Source organism: Danio rerio, chromosome 5 (genome assembly GCF_052040795.2).
Source record: "Danio rerio strain M-AB ecotype USA chromosome 5, GRCz13ab, whole genome shotgun sequence".
Classification (NCBI taxonomy): domain Eukaryota; kingdom Metazoa; phylum Chordata; class Actinopteri; order Cypriniformes; family Danionidae; genus Danio; species Danio rerio.
The window spans coordinates 35,566,344-35,588,254 of record NC_141025.1 but is presented as its reverse complement, the minus strand read 5'-3'; the positions used below and the strand labels follow the sequence as shown (position 1 = coordinate 35,588,254).

The 21,911-nt window shown below is 34.6% G+C and overlaps 1 protein-coding gene across 2 annotated transcripts in view; it reads right to left on the bottom strand.

Moving 5' to 3' along the window:
- Window positions 1–1,887: 1,887 nt before the first annotated feature.
- lamc3 (laminin, gamma 3) overlaps window positions 1,888–21,911 on the bottom strand; it is a 225,036-nt gene continuing 205,012 nt past the window's right edge. For both annotated transcript variants that reach the window (XM_087253657.1, XM_087253656.1), the window contains 12 exons: window positions 21,155–21,333; window positions 18,450–18,642; window positions 16,844–17,085; window positions 16,676–16,752; window positions 16,459–16,593; window positions 13,796–14,048; window positions 11,787–11,930; window positions 10,811–10,913; window positions 7,679–7,881; window positions 4,882–5,025; window positions 4,351–4,450; window positions 1,888–2,981 (listed from right to left, as the gene is read on the bottom strand). In XM_087253657.1, the coding sequence (XP_087109783.1) occupies window positions 2,731–2,981; window positions 4,351–4,450; window positions 4,882–5,025; window positions 7,679–7,881; window positions 10,811–10,913; window positions 11,787–11,930; window positions 13,796–14,048; window positions 16,459–16,593; window positions 16,676–16,752; window positions 16,844–17,085; window positions 18,450–18,642; window positions 21,155–21,333 (2,024 nt within the window). In that variant the 3' untranslated portion in view covers window positions 1,888–2,730. The remainder of the gene's footprint in view (window positions 2,982–4,350; window positions 4,451–4,881; window positions 5,026–7,678; window positions 7,882–10,810; window positions 10,914–11,786; window positions 11,931–13,795; window positions 14,049–16,458; window positions 16,594–16,675; window positions 16,753–16,843; window positions 17,086–18,449; window positions 18,643–21,154; window positions 21,334–21,911) is intronic.

Below are 21,911 nucleotides of genomic sequence, written 5' to 3'. Positions count from 1 at the left end.
ATGCTGAGAAATGTGTTGAAAATCTCTGCTAAAAAGAAATTGGGAAAAAAATAAACAAGGGCTAATAACATCTGTACATAAAATAACATCTGTAAATTTAGAATTGAAATAGCCTATTTAAAAATGTTAATAAATGTAATTTAACGTATTAATAAATTTGTAGTGTTATGGAAACAAAAAGAGCAGTATGAAAAATGTGCAGGTTCTTTATTGATTTAAAAAAGGTGGGTGCTTTGCTAAACTGATGCTAGTAACGATCCTGTTTACTGTCCCGAGCATCTCTAACGTTGACCCCGGGCCATCGGGCAGTCCTGAGTAAAAGCATGTGTAAAAACCTTCATATAAATTTTAGCTTAAAGGGCCAAAAAATATTGACCTTAAAATCGTTCTATAGCCAAAATAAAACTAAGACTTTCTCCAGAGGAAAAATATTAACAGACATACTGTAAAATTTTCCTTGCTCTGTCAAACATCATTTGGGAAATATTTAAAAATGGATAATAAATAAATAAAATTCAAAGGGGGCTAATAATTTAAAATACCTTTTATATATATATATATATATATATATATATATATATATATATATATATATATATATATATATATATATATATATATCATTATTTATTTGACATAAATATTATAACATGTATTAAAATTGTATTAATTTGGCAAAAAAATAACCTATTTCTTTGTGACTAGTTTTGCCATATATCTAAACTAATAAATAAATAAAGAATTATTAAAAACAGCATACATTTCAGTGTGTAGAAAACATTTTTAAAGCTGCTGTTGAAAATATATAATTTCTACATGTTATTTAAGACTATATTTTGTTATTTAACTACACTCAGAAAAGCTGGCTCTACTTTTTTAGCAGTTCAGCCTTGCTCATCTCCATCATACAGTAATTAATAATGCACTTACTTATTTAGTCTGTTGTGTGCATCTCATAATGTATTGCACAGGGCATAACAATTTTCACAGCTGCAAATATTGCACCACATATAACTTTTATGCTTCCAAAACACTAATTTATGGTTTGTTTTTCTTTTGTCATATCTTATCTTCCACGGCAACATTTCATTTTTAACTCTAAATTTAAAAGTGTGATATTATCTCTGTAACATTTCACTTCCTTCATTTCCTGCAATTATTGTTGCATGCTTTATTGTTGTGCAGTTGATAAACTTTGACGTCACCTGGGTGGGATTAAGAGCAAGTTTTTAATAATGTTACTTAAATTTATGTGCCTTTTGCTGTTCTTTCAACAGCTGTTCTTAGTGACTTTAGGTATTATAATTTGTATTCAAAACCTAGTGTCTGCATAGATTAATTGATTTATAAACATTAAACATACAGTATTCAGCTCACTATAATTGATAATTATTCCCATAAATATGACTGTTTGGTTTTGTAATGCATGCATCCATTTTTAGTGTGATCTGTTTAATATACTTTCATGTTTTTAAGAGAAAAGTTTTGAAATAAGAGTTGTGCAATTGGTCTGTAGTACTCAGTTCAATGGGGTTACGTTTATCAGCACAGGCAGCAGTTCAGATAAAAGATTAAATACTATCTGCAAAGAAAGAAGATACAATAAAAACAATAAAACACGATAGATCAAAACTGTAAACAAGCTAACAAGACTCCACCACAGCCACCCATGAAATCCAAATAATGGAAAATTACAGCTATTCACAGCCAGTTCCTTTTTGTGACAATATCATATGAACAGATGGATAACTTGCACATGAATTAATTTTTAATAGGCCATGTTAGATATTAAATATATAATAAGTTGCATGTCAGCAGTAAGTAAACACATATGGATACTCAAAATGTATGACCACACAGCAAAGACAGCATGACACACACAATATGTTTTGTTTTCTTATGAACTCACATTTATTCACCACATTCTCAGTATTCAAAGTACATTGTGTACAAGATTAATCTGTGAAGATGGCACCCCCAAGTGGCCAAAACGTACCATATCTGGTCAGAAACTCCTTATTAGTTAGAGTTAATGTACAGAACAAAATTGCATAATAATATCATCAATCATTACAACGTCATTATGTCATTCTTTAAAGTCTGCAAAACATCAATAATCAAATATAATGTCAACGTGATTATCTATGGAAGCTCTGTAATGATCGCCATGACATTATGTTTGAATATTAATCTAAAAGGATAGTTCACCCAAAGATTTAAATTCACTCACCGTCAAATATTTATGTTTCTTTGTTTTGTTGAACACAAAAGAAGATATTTTAAAGAATGATAAAAACATGAAACCATTAACTTCCATATAGGGTAAAACCAGTAATCAATGGTAACAGCTTTTCAGCTTTTTATATCTTCACCAAAAGAAATAAACTCAAACAGGTTTGCAACAAGTAAAGGGTGAGAATATGATGATAGAATTTTTAGTTTTGGGCTAACTGTCCCTTTAAGTTCAAAGTGCTATAGTGTATAAATGCCATAATCTGCATTTGGGCTTTTTAACCAGTTGGAGTAAATAAGTAAATAAAGCCAGTCTGAATTTACAAACGCATGAATACTTATAAAGAATTTCCATTTTAATGTGTCATTTATATGTTCAGTGCTGCTTTTCTAAAACAGGAATGCAGTGGGGGGTTTCAGATGTTTGTTCACCTGTTTTTTTTCTTTGTGTATTTTATTGATTGGAATCTGTTTTTGTTACCCCCCCTTCTCACTGTCTCAATGGCCTTTTTGTGGGCATGTTTTGGGCAGGTTCTGGGCGATGTCTGTTAGACTGTCTCTTTCCTTTCGTATGTCCTGGAGGCTCTCTTCAAGATTTTGCATCTGCTTCTCTTGATCAGACGCAGCGTTGCGAAGCCTCTGGATCTTCCCGGTGAGAGACGGACTCTCCACGGCCCCCTGGAGGACACGAAGACGCACTGCTGTCTCATTTAGGATGCGATCGTAGTTCTCCAGAACCACATCAGCTTCTGTTCATGTTAATGGGAGAAGAGGAGGACTTTGAGGTTAATAATTTATTTAAAAATGTTCCCCATAAGAATAAGAATAATAACAAATAACAAATAAACAATATAGACAGACAGATGGACAAATTTTTTAATTTCGTGACAGTCAAAAGTTTATAAACATTTCCTTGGTATTTTTTAGTTTTGCTTTTGTATAACTGTATAACTTTGGTCAAGTGTTTTGGGTATCTTTCCCCAAGTCTTTCACAATAGTTTTATTAGGAATTTTGGCCCATTTCTCCAGACAAAATTGGTGTAACTGAGTCAGATGTGTTGGCTTTCTTTCTCGCACACGCTTTTTCAACTCTGCCCACAAGTTCTGCCCACAAAGATTGAGTTCAGGGCTTTGTGATGGCCACTCCAAAACATTCACTCCGTTGTCTTTCAAGCACATTTTAACTAATTTGGCAGTACACTTAGGGTCATGGTCTGTTTGGAAGACTCATTTGTGGCCAAGTTTTAATTTCCTGGCTGATGTCTTGAGATGTTGCTTTAGTATTTCTACAGAATGTTCTTTATTCATGATGCCATCTATGCTGTGAAGTGGACCAGTCCCTCCTGCAGCAAAACAGCCCCACAACATTAACATTGATGTTCCTAGGCTTGTAAGCTTTCCCCTTTGTCCTCCAAATGTAACACTGGCCATTATGGCTAAACAGTTCAATCTTAGGGCCATCAAACCACAGGACATGTCTCCAAAAATTGGTCTTTTTCCCAGTGTAATTTAGCATATTTTAATCTGGCTTTTTTTGTTGATTCTAGTTTGTTGATTTTACCATGTTGTCACAAGGAAGCAGTGTGATTGAGGTTTTCCTTAAACACTATTCGGCAGTTGTGCCTCCAATTAACTCAAATGTTGTCAATTAGCCAATCAGAAACTTCCAAAACCTTGACACCATCATCTGAGCTTTTTCAGAGGCATAATAAACTTATTGTTTGTAAACTTGACTTTTTAGAAAAGTTATAACAATTTCTCCAAAAAAAAAAAAAAAAAAAAAAAAACTCATTTCATTTCATTATTTTGCTATTAAGTAGGACAGAAACGAATTTGATAATCCTGACTTAGCCAATAAAAAAATGCTTAAGGGGGCTAAAAATACTAATAATATAAACCTTAAAATGTTTTTTAAAAATGTAATACTTTTATTCTAGCCGAAATAAAGCAAATAAACAAAACAAATTGGTAAATATTTGAAAAAGAAAAAATAAATACCGGACGGCTAATAATTTTAATACCAACAACTAGAAACAACTAGTATAATAGGCATAAACATAATGAATAAAAACTAAACTAAAATAAAAAATATTATAAAATAAAGAATTGTGACTTTACCCATTTGACTGAGAAGCAGAGTGAGCATGTCTGTGAAGGACTCCAGCTGATTCTTGGCCGTCTCCATGCTGTCTATCACACTGCTTGAAGAAACCATGTCCTGAGGACAAACAGCACATCAGTATCATGACGATGCAAAAACAACCCCCGTTGGCCACATAATCTGAACATTATAGATGAGATCAAGTCTAATTCATGTATTTCACTTCAACATGAACTGTAATGCCTCAAACCGCCCAAAACATGGGTGTCCAAATCTGCTCTTGGAGGCCTACTGTCCTGCAGAGTTTAGTTTGAAGTTTAAACACACCCAAACATGAAGCTGATTAAGGTGTTCAGATTCAATAGGGACTATCTCACAAGTGTGCTGAAACTCAAATTTGCAAGATTGTCCCCCCAGGATCAGAATTGGATATGCCTGCGGTACTGAATGTCCTACAGAAGTCTGTGTTCTAATAATAATGACATTGAGGTTCTTTCCAACTGGACAAACACTGGCAGCTCTGTCAAAATAAATGCCAGATTGTTTACCTCCTCTGCTTCCAATGTTGCCTGTTTCAGTGCGGTTTGGCTCTCCAGCTCAGACAACTGCTCCAGGGTGACGTCTAGAGCTGAACGCAACTGTCCAGATGCATGTTTTATCCGTTTCCCCTGCGTGAAGGAGGCTTTGGCATCCTGTCATGGATAACATCAAAACAAGCCTTTTAGTTCCCATCAGTTCTTGTTGCAATCTAGTCTCCTCTAGGCAGAATGTGTTTTTACACATCTTGGGACTTCATTTAATTAAATAGCTTTTTTAAATTAGATTTTATTATACACTTCTTCTCATACCACAATGTGATGGATTGAACAATAGCATAAAATTGTTACTAATACTTTAATGATTTGATTTAGTGAGGCAATTAATTCTTGTTTTTGTTGTTTTGGAAGAAGCTTAGCTAAACATGACTGATAAATAAAGGTGTTTTCAACAAGGCTTGTCGGGATAGTTGGTTTTGGAATCAGTCATGTTTTCTCCAATTTTGGTTAGTTTAGGCATATATGAACATGGCAATTGTGCTCGGATCCACACCAATTCAATCAATCGAGTCTGCCTGAATGAGGTTGTCTTGTCTCAATTGAAAACAAACTGTGGAAATGCGACCCAGCAGACCAACAAACCAGGCTTTATTACAACAAATGATTAGTCATTATGTACACTGTGTTGAACGAAGAGTTTGTTTTGCTAATGTCTCTCAGAATGAATCTTGGGTTAACCAGTGAAATGCGAGCTGAAAGTCAGCAGAGCAGATGACGCTGGTGGCTAGCATTTTTGTAAAGGTACTATTGACATGGAGGCATATATTGTTTTTGTACAGACACAAGCTCCAGTCAGTGTAAAAAATATTGCTGTCTTATTTTTTAGTTGAATCAAATTGACTTTTCTAGTAATCTCAACTTAGATAATTGACTTAAAATATTAAATGTGCTGTATGTAGGTGTTTAACTCTTCTAAAGCATAAAAAAATAAAATAATTTGTTTGCAGATATTTAAGAAACATGATAAGCGAACATCAAAAAATGAAAAACAATGCTCAAGTCAGTCATTCTCCTTTGAAAACGTGTTCCAGTCAGAATGTTTGTTTTTGTTTTGGTCTTTAAAATCTGCCAGTTTAGCCAATTATATTTCGACACCCCTCGCTGATATTTTGATATTGGACAAATATATTAAGTTTAATCCTACATACTGCATCTTTAAGTTAAAAATCTTAAAAACATAAAAGCAAAAGAAACTTGGTTAACAAAATTACAAAATTTTAAGCTAAAGTACAAAAAATATTACTTGTCATGACCTTTTGTTAAATAATTTTTTATAATGTGTATACGGCCATCAAGATGCCAAATTGCATGGAAAGACAACAGCATGGTTTCATAGGTATGAAGGGAATCTGCTTCACTAGCCTGCAGATCTGTCTCCTACTATAATGTATAGGGCGCATCATTACCATGGATTGTTGAGTAGCCTAGTATCAAGCCAGTTTGGGCAAATAATTTGCCTTATCAACTTTAACAATTCATTTTCTTCAATTATCAAACAACTGAAGATTGTAATTAAAAGGAAAGTGTTTCTATAGTTAAGTCTTTGCAACCATTTAAAGATATTGAGAGAGTCACAGCTAGTTTTATTGCACTTGGATTATTGTAATTCTTTATATGTTGGTTTACTCCAGTCTTTTATATCACAACTCCAGATGGTTCAACATACACTGAATTAGTTACCAGCATTATAAAATAGATTTCAATAAATTTGGTAATTGTTTTAAAATGTTTGAACAACCTAGCACACTCCTATCTGTCTGACAAACTAAACAAGCCAATAAAATGTCTGCGATCATTAACAAACTACTCTTTGTCTGGTTCAAGACTAAAGACAAGAGCTGATCGTGCATTTGCAATAGTTGAATCAAGGTTATGGAATAAAGCTTTAATTACTGTCTTTGAGTTTAAAACTTGTTTAAAACTAGTTTAAAAGTTTAAATCTTTTTTCTTACATCGGTTTAAGTTTTAACTGTCAAATGACTGTTCTGGATTTTATTAAAGTTACCCCTTCCTTTTCTTCACTGTAAAAAATGCAGGATTCCACACAATTCATTCATATTGTCCCAACACAAATCTATTAAGTTAACTTAATTTTTTTTTTGAGTGGATTGAACATAAAAAGTTACGTTGTCCCAACAAAATCTAAATAATTGTGTTGTTCAGCTCGTTTTAAATAAGTAGTTTGAACAAGGATGTACAGCACTGCAGTCAGCTGCTGTTGTATATATTTGTTCTTAAAAAATGCACAAAATGACAAGTGTGTTGCAGCCACCGACAAAAAAAGTTCTGTGGCAAACAGTTGCAATGAAAATGGGTCTGGATGGTAAGTTTAATAATTTATTACAGCCGTAAGCAGGATAATTAGTTTGTGTTTCTGGTGTAGTGCCAAGCTTTATCTTAATTTACTGCTGTATATTGTGCAGTGGATGAGGTTAAAGCCAAATAGATAAAAATGACAAGATACATACGAAAAAACAAGATTAGGATAAATGTCATAGTGGACAGGCTGCCCAAACGATCTAGGTCACTTTTTATTCAGACATGGATTTGCTGTAGGTGATCAATTGTTTCAAGTTTGGTATGAAAACACAGTTTATCTGTGATTCACTTCATTTTATCAGAGCACACGCTGAAGGGCCCTAAATTATCTTAATCCCTGTTTCAGTATAAAGCAAATGATCTACAGGTGTGAAAATAGCCCACGGGCTGAATGTATATTCAAATGTAATGTTGAATGCATGTGTATTACTTTAGCCACCGTGTCTGCCGACGCCTCGGCCTGTTTAGCTGTACTGTCTGCATCTGTCGCATTCTCCACTGAGGGCTTGATCATCTTCTCTGTCTGCTTCACTCTTTTTTTCACCTCCACCAGTGTCTTCTCGTTCAGCATCTTCTCTCTCTTCAGAAAGCTTTTGCTGAGCGTGGGCAGTTGAGGCCAGTCCTGCTCCATGTCTACAGCAGAGAACATTATTTCAATGTACTGGATGGTATTATTTGATTAAATAGTTAACACTGTGAGACATTATTTTCCCGGTGTTGGGTTGCTGCTGGAAGGGCATCCGCTGGGTAAAACATATGCTGGATAAGTTGGCGGTTCATTCCGCTGTGGTGATCCCTGATTAAAAATAAATTAAGGGACTAAGCCAAAAAGAAAATGAATGAATGAATGAATGAAACATTGTTACAGGGAAAAATGTATCCATTTTAATATTAAAAAAAAACAAATTTCCTGTGTTGGCAGATTTTTATTTAAAAAATTGCTTTATTTTATTTATGTTTATTTAGCTTTTACATTATTTTAGGAGACAAAAAATTTAGTAATTTTTTTTGCTTTATTGGATGAATAAATAGAATACTAAATGTTGTTTTGTTTTCTCTATTTTATCTAGTCTATTTAAGCAGATTAGTCATTACTCCAGTGTCACATCTTTTATGTTACATCCTTTAAAGGGTCACGAAACACCAAAACAAATTTTTTGAGCTGTTGACAGTCGTATATGTGTCCCACACTGCTAAAAACACTATTAGGACACCTATATTTCACTAAAAAGTGTAAATTGGTTGTTTTTGCGTTATTTCAAGCAAATTCGTACTTCCAGTTTGAAACGAATTTTTGAAGCTGCGTCATGGTCATGACATAATAGCGTTGTATTCCAGCGTGCAGATTGGGCGTCTGTGCCAGAGTGAGTCTTTTTACGTCTTACAGTGTGATGCATTAATGCATGAGTAAGGCTTGGTTCAAACCAATCAGCGCGCTCTATTGTGCAACTTCATTAATATTCATTACTATCACCGTGTTTTCAGGACAGAGACACCACGTTGTGTTGGCAAAACAAGCGTGAAGTGTTGCTTTTATAGTTTGCTGCAGTTAAGTTTCGTTTTCATTTTCTCTCTGTGAGAGCTCAGAGTCACGTGTGGATTAACAGTGTACGCGACGCTCGACAACAATAACTTACGTGTCTAAGGAGGATTATTGTTTACCTGAGAGCTGTTCTCATCTGCAAACCCTGAGATCTGGATTCGTTTGTAGTCTTCTCTTTATAAAGATGCGGCTCTAGTTGCTGGTGATTGTCCTGTCTCTACAGATTTGGTAAGTGAGCGACCAGTGCTCTTTGTTTATTCAGTTTGGTCGTATCTAACAAACTATTGCACAGAGTGTAAACACGTTAGCACCACAACCAAACTTTAACCTCGTGTAGGGTTTTTACCGCATTTAGTGACCGGAATAACACGCACGGCTTTCTGACACTACCTGTCGTGTGCATCTAAGTTTCTGGGAAATGCGGAGGTTTTTTTTTCTCTCATTCGCCGTGCGGTATAAAACATTGCATGAAAAATACACGCTTAGAGCAGCTCCTCGAATCAAATATCTCGTGTGTCGCGAGGGGCATGAATGAATTCCCTGAATGAAAGAGCCAAACTGCAGTTAAAGTCCACCATTTAATAATTTGGCAAATAATTCGACTACAGATGTCCATGTAGGTTAAACACCATAAATTTCTCCTGTATGTGTGTGTGTGTGTGTGTGTATATTTTGACTCTGAAACTCGCGCGTGCCCAAATAGACACTCCCACACCATCCCACTTTTCTTCCTCCCACACTCCCCCTAAACAGAGCTGGATACGCCCACTTTTCTGACTTTTACCAAAGTAGAGGTGTGAAAACACCCTGCTGAAACGAGGGGGTTTCATGGCCCTTTAAAAATAATAAATCTAAGCTGATTTAGTGTTCATTTGCCCTCACAATCTTTTATCAGATACCAGTGCTTAATTTGAGCTGGATCTTGCCAGATTCTGTTTTGGAAAATGTCAGATATCCGTGCACACACACATGACGGTAGTCACCATGTGCAAGTTAAAGCAAAAGTCATGTTTAACTATTGGCCCTCAACAATATTTTTAGCCAATTTGCCTTCTTATGTTCACAATAACTCTCATTGTTTGGTGATTGTTTCGTGAACAGTAGGCAGCAAAAATAAATAATAGCATAGTGGCAAACCTAAATAAAATTTGTATTTTATAAATGGCAAAGAGTCAGTCAAGCAGATTTTCATTATTTAAAACCACGAGTAAATCTGATTATGAGCCTGATCAAAATGGATCTCAAGAAGATGAAACTGTGTAAATGGATCAGGATAGTGGGAGACAGAAGCAAAACCATCTCAAGTCATGACAGAACAGATAACTGTGGTCTCTTCTTGAACATAATAGTGAAGTGAACTGAAAAGTGATGATTCATACAATTTATGTTTGTAGCTACACATTTTTATTACCCATGACTGACCTATAACATTATATGATACAAAAAAAATTAAAGACCGTTCAGAAATGTGATGCTCTTTTTTTGCGCTATCACTGTTTAATGACGTCATGTTCTGGAAAAGCTAAAAATATTTGGTGGACTTCAGTCACTGTGACTTTTATTTCCTGGTTTTGTTCCGGGAATTATTTATTTACAAATTAAGCACTGTCAGATACCGTAACCTTCCCTGCCTCACACTTGAAATTACTTCACTTCTGGTCATATAAGAAGCCTTTCAGGAGAGACTCTCGTTTCTGCCCTACTTTTGTTCATTTATCAATCTTTCTTCATTTTGTTCATTTCTATTTGATAGCAACAGATTTTTCAGTGATCCAACTGGTTCCCAAAGAATGAGATTATACACTGCCCTACATTTTTTTCTCATTTCAGGACTGTTTCAGGTTATCATGAAATGGGAAAAAATGACAATCTTAGCTTCTGTTTCATGGTGACTTTAAAAATGTTTAGCTGTAGTTAGCACAAATTCCCTTTCATCTTTACCTGATTTATGTTCAAACGTATCATAATTTGAAAAAGCATCCCATGTTTCAACAGTGTAAGTATGAAAGGAACAGTTACCTTGCAGACTCTTTTGCAGAGACAGAATCTCCGCCTCCACCTCTTTCCCAGTCACCACAGAGGAGACGGCTGACACCTTCAATCCCTCCACCGCAGCCGTCAACTGCAGATAAAAACACAAAAGATGCATCTCATTACACTGTCTTTTGGCAGAAAATTGTCACATTTGAGTTTGCTTTGAGCTGGGAATACATCCCTATTGTTTTTTCTCTCTCTCTCGAGCTGTAACATTTCCCTTCAGACTGACTGTCAGGGGGTGCTAAAACTCACAGGATGAAAGAACTGCCAGACCTCTAATTACAAGGACTTTTTAAAAATTCTTTTTAAAGCAGACACATTATGCCCCTTTTCACAAGATGTAAAATAAAGTCTGGTGTCCCCAGAATGTGTCTTGAAGTAAAATGTAAAAATGTAAAATACAAAAAAGAAAATAATGCACAGCCTTTGTGCTTGTCCCTTTAAATGCAAATAAGCCGTTTTCCAGAAGAGGGAAGAGCCTTAACATGCTATTCTCCAGAAACAACAAAACAAATGACTCTTACAAATTATGCTGATGCGGAAATTGTAAATCTACAGCTAATACAGCAAGTAATCAGAAATGGCTAGTGTTGCAGCGGCTGAGTATGTGTTTCTTCTCTGCTGCCGCCTGCCAGTTGTTTGTAGCTCTGGTCTAGTTCCTGCTTTGCTTTACTAAAAATTTAGTCTGTTCAATACATTGTCTCACATGTGCACTTTTGTTTTTTATGCCTCATTAGACACCATCGGTAAGTCAGAATCCACTTCACTATGTCACAAGAGTAGGTAAAATATGAGCAGTTAGTTTAACGACATGCTTGTAGAAAAAGTCTTACCAAAACAATGTTAATGAGTTATCCTTTCTCACAGTTGGTAGATTCACAGAGGACCCGATTAAAGCACTTAATCATGAGAAAGACATATTTTCATGACATGTCCCTTTTAAGTTTGCCAGATTTACCTGCTTCAGCTCTTGAACAGTTTTCAGGTTATTTTTGGCACTGTCCATATCCGGCTGGATTTCTTCTCTGGTCTTATTTACCAAATGCTCCTTGGACTGAACAGAAATGTCTAAATTGGTTGTTCTGTTCATCAGGTCTTCACTCTGAAATGCAGATACATTTGTTTTAGAATATATATTCACTCTGACTTTCAGACTAAGATTTAAAATCATATGTTTTATTTATACACTTTAGTATGGAGACTAATTATCACTTTATTATCACTTAATTATCACAGTTTCTTATCAGTATGCTTATTATTAAGATATTGGCTGTTTATTATTACTTACAGTTGAGAGAAAATAATTAGCCCTTTTGTAAATAAATTTTTTTTTTTCAAATATTTGTTGAGTGGTGTTTAAAGGACAGAAGATTCTTTCAACACATTTTTTAACAAAGTTGAGGTCAGAATTATTAGCCCCCTTGTTTATTTTTCCCCCAATTTCTGTTTAACAGACTTTTTCAGCACATTTCTAAACATAATAGTTTTAATAACTCATTTCTAATAACCGATTTATTTTTATCCTTGCCATGATGACAGTAAATATTATTTTTACAAGATATTTTTCAAGACACTTCTATACAGCTTAAAGTAACATTTAAAGGCTTGACTAGGTTATTAGGTTAACTATTTAGGTTAGGGTAATTAGGCAAGTTATAATACAACAATGGTTTGTTCTGTTGACTATCAAAAAACTATATAGCTTAAAGGGCCTAATAATATTGACCTTATAATGGGTTTTAAAAAAATTTAAAACTGTTTTTATTCAAGCTGAAATAAAACAAATAAGACTTTCTCCACAAGAAAAAAATATTATCAGACATACTGTGAAATTTTCCTCTTTCTGTTAAACATAATTCGGTGAAATGTTTAAAAAAGAAAAACAAATCAGAAGGGGTGTTGGGGGCTAATAATTCTGATTTCAACTGCATATATAATTCTAAAGGTGGCTAATAATGTTGACCTTAAAATATTATTCAGAATCTAAAATTCTACCTTAAAAATGATTCTAAAAAATGCAAGTTAAACAAAAATTCTAATAAACAATTTGAATAGTTTTTGTCTTGCGTTTACATTAATTTTATATTTGAATAGCCAAAATTACAAGTTTCAGTCTTTTAAATGTGAAAATCGCGAAAAAAAGTGTGATTAATTAGTTAATTTGTTACATTGATTGACAGCACAAATAAAAAACTGCTTTTATTCACACTGAAATAAAAGAAATAAGTTGTTTGCCTGAAGAAAAAAAAAACAAGTAAAAATGTCCTGGTTCTGGAAATATAATTTCTTAAAATAATTAATTATTTAATTATTTTACAGGAGAACAAATTCTTTTGCCATCAAATGTGTAAAGCACATAATCTACATGATCTTATTTTGCATCACTATACCTACCCAATACCTAAGCCCAACTACTACATTACAATCTACTGCTAACACGTTAGTTTAGGTTACAATTCATGCTATTAACTACTGGCTTATTATTAAGATATTAACTGTTGTCGGCGCAATAGCCTAGCGGTAAGCGCACTGACATAGGGTGCAGTAGCACTTCAGAGTGTCCCAGAGTGTACCAAGTTCGAATCCTGGCTCGAGGCCATCCCCCCCCCCCCCCCCTCCATATTCACTAAAAAAAAAAAAGATATAAACTGTTCATCAGTAGTTAAAAAGTATGATCTTATTCTGCTTCCCTAATCCTACCCAAAATTTTAAATCAACTTCTAACTTACTAACTATAAATAAACAGCTAATTGGTAGTTTATTCATCTAGTAGTGCAAGTTAATGGTTTGCTAATACTGTGAATTGTATAAACTAAACTATTAATAAGCAGCAAATTAGTAATTTTTTTTAGCTAAAAGTCTTAATGTTACTTTACAATACAGTGTGACTATTTTATTAATTCATCTATAGCCATATCATCAGCATCATTGCCTCTTTTCACAACAATATTAACCTGCAGGACAAACCTCTGTAAGTTGAGGATTCTGAGCTGCTGTGACATTGGTTTGATTAAGCGTCTGTGAGAAAGAGGTCATGTTGGTCTCCTCCACAGCAAGGGTGAAATTGCCATCCGTTCTGCGTAGTTCTGACAGTGAAGCAGTGATGTTGTGTAAAATGTCCGCTATCTCTGCGTTGTGTTTCTGAAGTGACAGGTGTGTCACTAATGTCTCATTAACCTCAAGAGTCAGATTCTCCTTCAGCTGCTGCATCTCCTCCAGCCTTTTACACACAAATATAGTGACATTTAAAATTTGTTATTAAGGGTCACCTCAAAACCATCATATCAGATTGATGAACAGAAACAACATGGCAAGCCATTTTAACATTTAATCCTTAAAAAATGTACATTCACACCTGTGTTTTTTGTTTCTTCTCTCTATTCGAGTATGTACTAGTAGTCTCAGCTACTTGTGATTCTTCATAGGTACTACTGTATTTCTAATAGATACTAGTATTAATTCATAAGATATAATTATTTGTTTATTTAGTTCTTATTTACTAGATATTGATCCCCATTCAGTAGCACTTATTCAATTGATAATATTTGTTTATTGTTAAGTGTAAATGTAATAGCAGTTGAACAAATTATGTTGTGTTGATTAAATAATTTAGGTGGAACTGATGTATATGATTAAATGATGATATCATGTTTACCAGCAATCCAGGCTCGCAGATTAACATGCACCATCACCCGGACTACAATTCTGTCACCTTATGAACTACAAATCCTGTCATGCAACTCACACACACCTGTTTTGGTTCTCCTAGAATTACACACACAGCTGGAAACTGAACAAGGACTCATTAAACAGATTTTATATATGTTTATATACCACTCTTGCACACACACTTTGCTTAGTCTTGTTAACCTGTATAAGCTTCTTCTTGTCTTGTTTTGTTTAGCCGTGTTTTAATCCTTTTTCTATCGTTTTATGTTGTTTCCATTTTTTTCGCTGCCTGTACAGACCATTCGCCTGTTTTTTTTGACTGATTCTGGATCGGGTGTGGAAATAAACATTTGTGATTAATATTCAATCAAAATTTATGACTCTGCAAAACAAAACCAGTCATAAATGTAATTTAAAACACAAAATAAAGATTTATACATCATCTAAAAATAACCCTAACCTTAACCTAATTTGAATAAATAGGCTTTCTATTGATATATATTTTCTTGGGATTGGACAATATTTGGTCAAGATACATGTGTTTGAACATCTTGAATCTGAGGGTTTAAGAAAAATCTAAATACTGAAAAATCAATTTTGAAGCACTTTTTTAGTAAAGTGCATCACTAAATAAAAATTGAGTGTCAATACATTTACAGTAGGAAAATATCTTCATGGAAAACGATCTTTACTTTTAGGATAAAAAAATCAATACATTTGAACCATACAATTTATTTTTGAATATTTACCAAAATATTTTGTGGTCCAGGGATCCCTTCCTTATACGTGGATTATTTAATTAGCTGTATTTGGTTATTTATGATTTGACACAATCCAGGATTGGTTTATTCCTCAAAACTCATCCAAGAGTTGTTGTCATAGCAACTGGTCTGGTAACTCAAAACTGGACTAGATCGGGTCATTAAAGCAAAGGTAATACTGAAAGTATGTACCAAATGCTAATATTTTCATAGTAATAATTATATAATATAATATGCTGATATTTTCTTAGTAATAATTGTATAATATATATTAACAAACGTATACCATTTTAAGGTATCACCTTTAGTACAAGTTATGTATAATAACAGACATGCACAATATTTTAAGGTTTTTGTTTTTTTAAGGAAAAATGTATGATTATGCAGTCAACATTCATGTTTTGACAGCTAATACGCTGGTAATTTGATGCTCTGCTAAAGTTGCAGACACTTTTACTAACAAGATTCTTTTTTTGATGCAAAGTTTATTTAAATAGCCAGTTATTCCTTACACTGATTAAGAAACTTAAATAATCTACTAGAGAAGAAAACCCGCTCTAAATGTAAAACTAAATAAATTGTTCAATACTCTCGACACGTAAAAGTGTAAAGCATGCAGCCCACAACAAATGTGGAAAGTTATCAAGTATTATAAATTAACAAAGCGTTTACCATAAATTTTATGTAAGTTTGCTCAAATGGATAATTGAATATTAATCAGATGATGTCATTACGCTGCCGTGCCGTCAGTCAATCGTTGCATTGCTGATCATGATTTTGAGGATCAATAGATTTCCTTCACAACACACGCAGCGATCTCAGATCAGCTCATTCAGACATTTTAATCTAATTCATGAACTTGTTTGAAGAACAAATTAGCCAGAGATCAGTTATCAAGATTAAAAGATCCAGGATCTGCCAAATCATTTTAGATCAGTTAAGCAAGAACCGATGAACAGACCCCAGGCTCACATTTAAGGTTTAAACCAAATAAATATATGATTTGATAAAAACTTAAACACGTAAACAAACAAAAATTAATAGTAAATTGCAGTTTAGTTTGTTTTTAAAAGATATTTTAAAGTATTTTGTGTATGTACCATTGGTAGGTACTTTACATATCTAATAAATATCATAGATACATGTTAAAATGGACTGACAAACAAACAAACACACACACAACCAAACAAAGTAACTGACTTCTCTGTGAGATCCTGTATGTGAGACTCTGTGGAGTTGTCCTCTAGAAGAGTTACCAGCTGCAAATAGGTTCTGTTAGCCATTTTAAAGACATCTTCTGCTACCTGCTCTATATGAGCCGCCATATCCGTGTGACTGTTAAAAGCAAAAGAATTATAAAGCATGTTTGCAAAAATTACATCTAAAATTTGAATCTACATGAAGTCAGTCTGCTAACCTTTTCACCAGAACCTCAGATTCATTCACTATGGCATTCCATTTGTTGGGTTCTTTAGGGATTACAGCTGGGATGGCCTGAGAATAAGATGTTTGAAGAGCCTCCATTAAGACATGTTTTCTGGCTAGATGAATCAGAAGTTCATTTATTTGATCCATTCAGACTCACCATGCTGTTAAGTTCAACAGTCATCTTTTGAAGCTGATCCTGCATATTCAGAGCGGTCGATAAAGTGTCAACAAGCTCTCGACACTCATTTTCAACCTTTTGAGTCTTTCCTTCCTCTGGATGCTTCGCAAAGTTGGTAAGGTTGCAGTTCAGGGCTGTTGCAATGTTTCGCAGCTGCAGCTGTAAGGTCTGGGCAGATGTTTCCAGCTGTGAGAACTGCTTTATGAAGGCTTCACGAGCCTCTGCAGCAAAGAAGGAACAGCGGTTATTCCATTTTAGACTTAAAACATGACAAACAGTCAAATGACTGTCCGTAATAAGTTGAACAAATTTGTTTAAAATTTTCAGTTATGTTTATATGAGATTTACTCACAAAAAGGATAATGTTTTTGATTTTTATAGTTAGTACTCTTGTCGCTTTATAAAAATAGCATGTGTTTGGTCAATTATAGACAGTTGAAGGCAAAATTATCCTCCTGTGAAATTGTAATTCTTTCTTAAACATTAATTTTGATTTAAATGTATTTTAAAATATGATTTATTTATGTTGTAGTGACTTCAAGTGGCATCATGTGCATTAACAATTATAAAATGCTAATACTTATTGTAATATTATCATTCACTCATTCATTAATTTTCTTTTTGGCTTAGTCCCTTTATTAATCAGGGGTCGCCACAGCGGAATAAATCACTGGAAAACACCCACACACTCTTGCAAACACTCACATACACTACAGCCAATTTAGCTTATTTAACTCACCTGTACCACATGTCTTAGGACTGTGGGGGAATCCAGAGCACCCAGAGAAAACCCACACGAACACGGGGAGATTGTAATATTATATATAATGTAATGTTTTTGAATATTATCAGCTAGTAAGCCCTTACAGAAATACAGAGCATTTTAAAATTGGACACATACAAGTTAATTCATTCATTTATTTTCCTTTGGCTCTATTTCAGAGGTTGCCACAGGGGTCGCTAACTATTCTGGCATATGTTTCATGCAGCGGATGCCTTTCCAGCCACAACCCAGTCCTGGGAAACACCTATACACTCTCTCATTTCCACACACATTCATACACTATGGACAATTCAGTTTATCGAATTCACCTATACCACATCTTTGGACTGAGGGGGAAACCGGAGCACCCGGAGGAAACCCACACAAAACAGGGAGAACATGCAAACTAGTTTGAAAAAGACTAATTTAAATATTAGTCAAAGCACATTTCAAATAACAAAATATGGAATTTTCAGAATGTGTCAAGTTTTTTTTAATGATCTGAAACATGCTGCGACTAATATTCCAAAACAACTTAAATAATGGATTCATTTTTATTTTTGTATTGTAATTACTAAATGATAAATCTGATGAACCTACTAATACATTTCTATAGTTTGTTTTGGCATGAGGGGTCTACAATACACGTTTTTAACAGTAAAACAATTGGTAACAGCAACAGTAACCAAACTTAAATTTAATTAATTAAATTATTTATCAGTAACGCAGCTTTCTCAAAACATGTTAATATTTTCATGATGACCGTTTGTGAATCATCTTCTTTTATGACATAAGCAGTTTAAACCATTAAGAGATTTTCACCTTGAATAGCAAGGAGATCCTCAAGAGCATTGGGCAGGTAGTCTTCAACCTGGTCCTTCTGTATGTGATTATCCAGGTCATTTTGTTGGTGTCTGTGCTGCTGGTGCCCACGATACTGCCGGCTGTATCTATTGCAGTCATAACTACTGAGCAGCAACTCCAACTCCTGCAGTCTAGCTTTCAGTTTACTGGCCTGTTCATATAACAAAAAGAAATTCACTACCAAAATACACAAGATGAAGATGTAGAAACAATGGGTCTAATTTACTAATAATTGTGTGTTGTTTATAAACCATGAACGGGGTGAAGCATGTTACATACTATAAAGCATTTGATTGGTCAAGATTAGATGAGAAATTGAAGCATGAATGATGTAAAAAAATTATCCTTTTAGGTGGACGTGACAAACTGCAAGTTGTGGATGTTAATATCAGGGTTATAGTTTAATACCTTCCTAACTAAAATTTTGTCACTGTATTGGAGTGCACTAGCTTATAGATATCATTAAAAAAATTATACTAACATGTAAAAAGACTTACTTTAATTTCATGTTACCTTTAAAAACATTCTTATTTATTATCGTTCTTATTCAAACTCATTCAATAATGAATTTGGAGTCTTCTATAGCCTGCAAGCACAAGGTTAATATTTTGCATAATACAAGCCCAAACCAGCTAAAGGGTCACAAAACACCAAAACACATTTTTTTGAGATGTTGACGGTCTTAAATGTGTTCCACGTTGCTAAAAACACTATTAGGACACATATATTTCACAAAGAAAGTGAAAATTGGATGTTTTTGCATTATTTAGAGCAAATTCAATCTTTTGGTTAAAAAGGATAATAAGCTACGTCACGCCGATTAAATCCTTGTGTGAATTCCAGCTTTAGACTGGATGTCTGTACCGGCAGGTACAACGTGATGTCTTTGAGCTTTCAGCATTATTCATGAGTAAGACTTCCAAGTCTTTCCAGATAGCCAATCAGCATGCTCTATTGTGTATGAGGTGTAACTTCATTAATATGCATGATAGCTTCAAAGACAGACAGCAGAGAGACACAATATATACAATATTAGAGACTGAAAGATCCACTGTAAATGCTGCTCTCTGAATGTAAATATGTTAGCACCACAATCAAACTATTACTGTCATGTAGAAATTCCGCTGCATTTTGTTACAGTATAGTCTGTACACACACAGACACTACCTACCCAGTGCATCCAAGTTTTTTTCTCCCAAATGACGTGCAGTATCAAACATTTCATTAAATCTACATTCTTCAAGCAGTTCCTCGCATCCAATATCTTGTTTGTCATGGGGGGCATGCATGACATGTTCCTAAATGAAAGTGAAAGTACCAAACTGTGGTGTCTGTGTGTTGTTTTGCCTCTGTAAAAATCAGTGTACGCTCGAACTAAAAACTCGCATTTATATGGAAACCCTTCCCTCTTTCCCTCCCCCGACACTCCCACCTAAACACAGCTGGACTCACCCACTTTCCTGACTTTTTTTTCACTCACACTATTCTATACGAACCATGCCCAGGTGCTTTTCCCAATTCATTTGAGAAATGTGAGTGCTCTGAATTGGACTCAGGCACGGTTCAGTTGGCCGGCCCTGCCCTGGTTAGAAGTGGTGTGTCTGAGTGCGTTCACTTGAGCTTTGGCGCGGTACACTTGTAGCATGAGTGCAAAGTGCGTCTGAGCCCAAATCTGAAGATACAACATCACTTGTTTCATTCTTAATTTTTAATGAATGCAAACTGTTGTAGTTTATTAAAGACTTAAACCCCTCACTGCACCTTCAGCAAACCTCCTAATACCTGCAGCACAATGACTTTTATGATAATGTATGAGCGTCAAAAGTGGTGAATCTGTTCTGCAAAGTGTTTGACTGCATATCACTGCATCCCAAACGACAAAAATAATACAAAACGATATAATTAAAGCAATCTCCACTGTGCTGAGTGAGAGAGCTTCTCTTCCTGTTAAACTGAACAGTCGCATCATCGATGATGTAAGCGTGCTCAGGTCAGGTAGGCAAAAAATGCAGTGTGAGTGCAGTGCTGAGGGGAAGAGGGGATGGGGGACAATGACGCTTTGGCACGGTTTAAGGCAACTGTACCTAATGTGAGAACGCCCTTAAACTATTGAACTCCCATTCTTGTCTTAGGACAATTTTCTAAAGGTTTTTTGATTTACTTTAAATGTTGACTACTGTATACATACTGTACACATATATAGGGCCCTGGATGTACATGATTATTGCGTACATGTGTAATAAATTGTTTTTAATTTTTTTTGGGGGATATTTAGAATACATTTTTGTATAAATATTTATAAAAAATAACCATACGCGCATTTCACACAAAAATACATGTTTAGTGAATGAGACCCATGTATAAAAGTAGTCTTAGACGAAAAATAGAATCAAAGCACTCAATCACGGAAGCAGACATAGGTTTAATTAATAAAACTATCAATCACACATTATTATTAAACCTCACTGAGCTTCATCATTTAAAAGGCAGAGCTGAAATCAGCCTTGTATTGCCACCCACCCATGCTGATTATGACCAGAAAAGAAGGATGTAGGTCAAGAACTTAGCAAGAAGAAGAGATAAAACATAACTGTGAATCGTTTAATTTTCTGGGTAACTATTACACTAAAAGATCCTTTCATCATGGTCTCTGTTTCACCCACCTGGTCTCTAATGATGCTGTAGCACACAGGACACTCCTCGCATTGGTGGCTCAGGCGGTTCTGGTAGTAGTTCTGTTCACACTTGTCACACTTATAACCAACAAACCCGTTGCGACAAGAACACGTCCCGTTGTTGTGGCACTGCATTGAGGTCGAGCCCATGGGGTCACAATTACAAGCTACAGATGAGGAAAACAGTATCTTTACAACACTTTAAAAAAGTATTTGAAAGAAACAGTGGACAAAACTAAACTGTGCATTAAATATGTGTTCATTCTGTACATTTTTTAAATATCACACCATGTGTTTTAATACTTCTGAGATGTATTGAAAATATTTAGATTATAGTTTGTAATACAGACCTAAGATCTTTTAAAGTCACTTGGCATTTTGAAAAAGTATTTTAATACTTTTTAATATTAGAAATTTGGTATACTAAAGATGAACTAATAAATTTATTTATAATCTAAATTCATAGGTCCAATCAAGCTGAGCGGAATATTTCAAAATTTAGGTTCCTCACCTTGTCAAACTCAAGGTGCATCGCAAATGACATACTTATGCACTATACTTCGCCATTTTGTAGTATAAATAGTGTAAGTAGTACATTCTCACTGAAAAAATGTAAAATTCAACTCAATTCAACTATTAAAATAAAGTGTGGATTGTTGAACACTTCACGCACTTAACAGCTGGTGCCTTGCCCATGTATTGGAAGGGGCGGAGCTTTCGGGCACTGATGTTTGATTACTCTGTA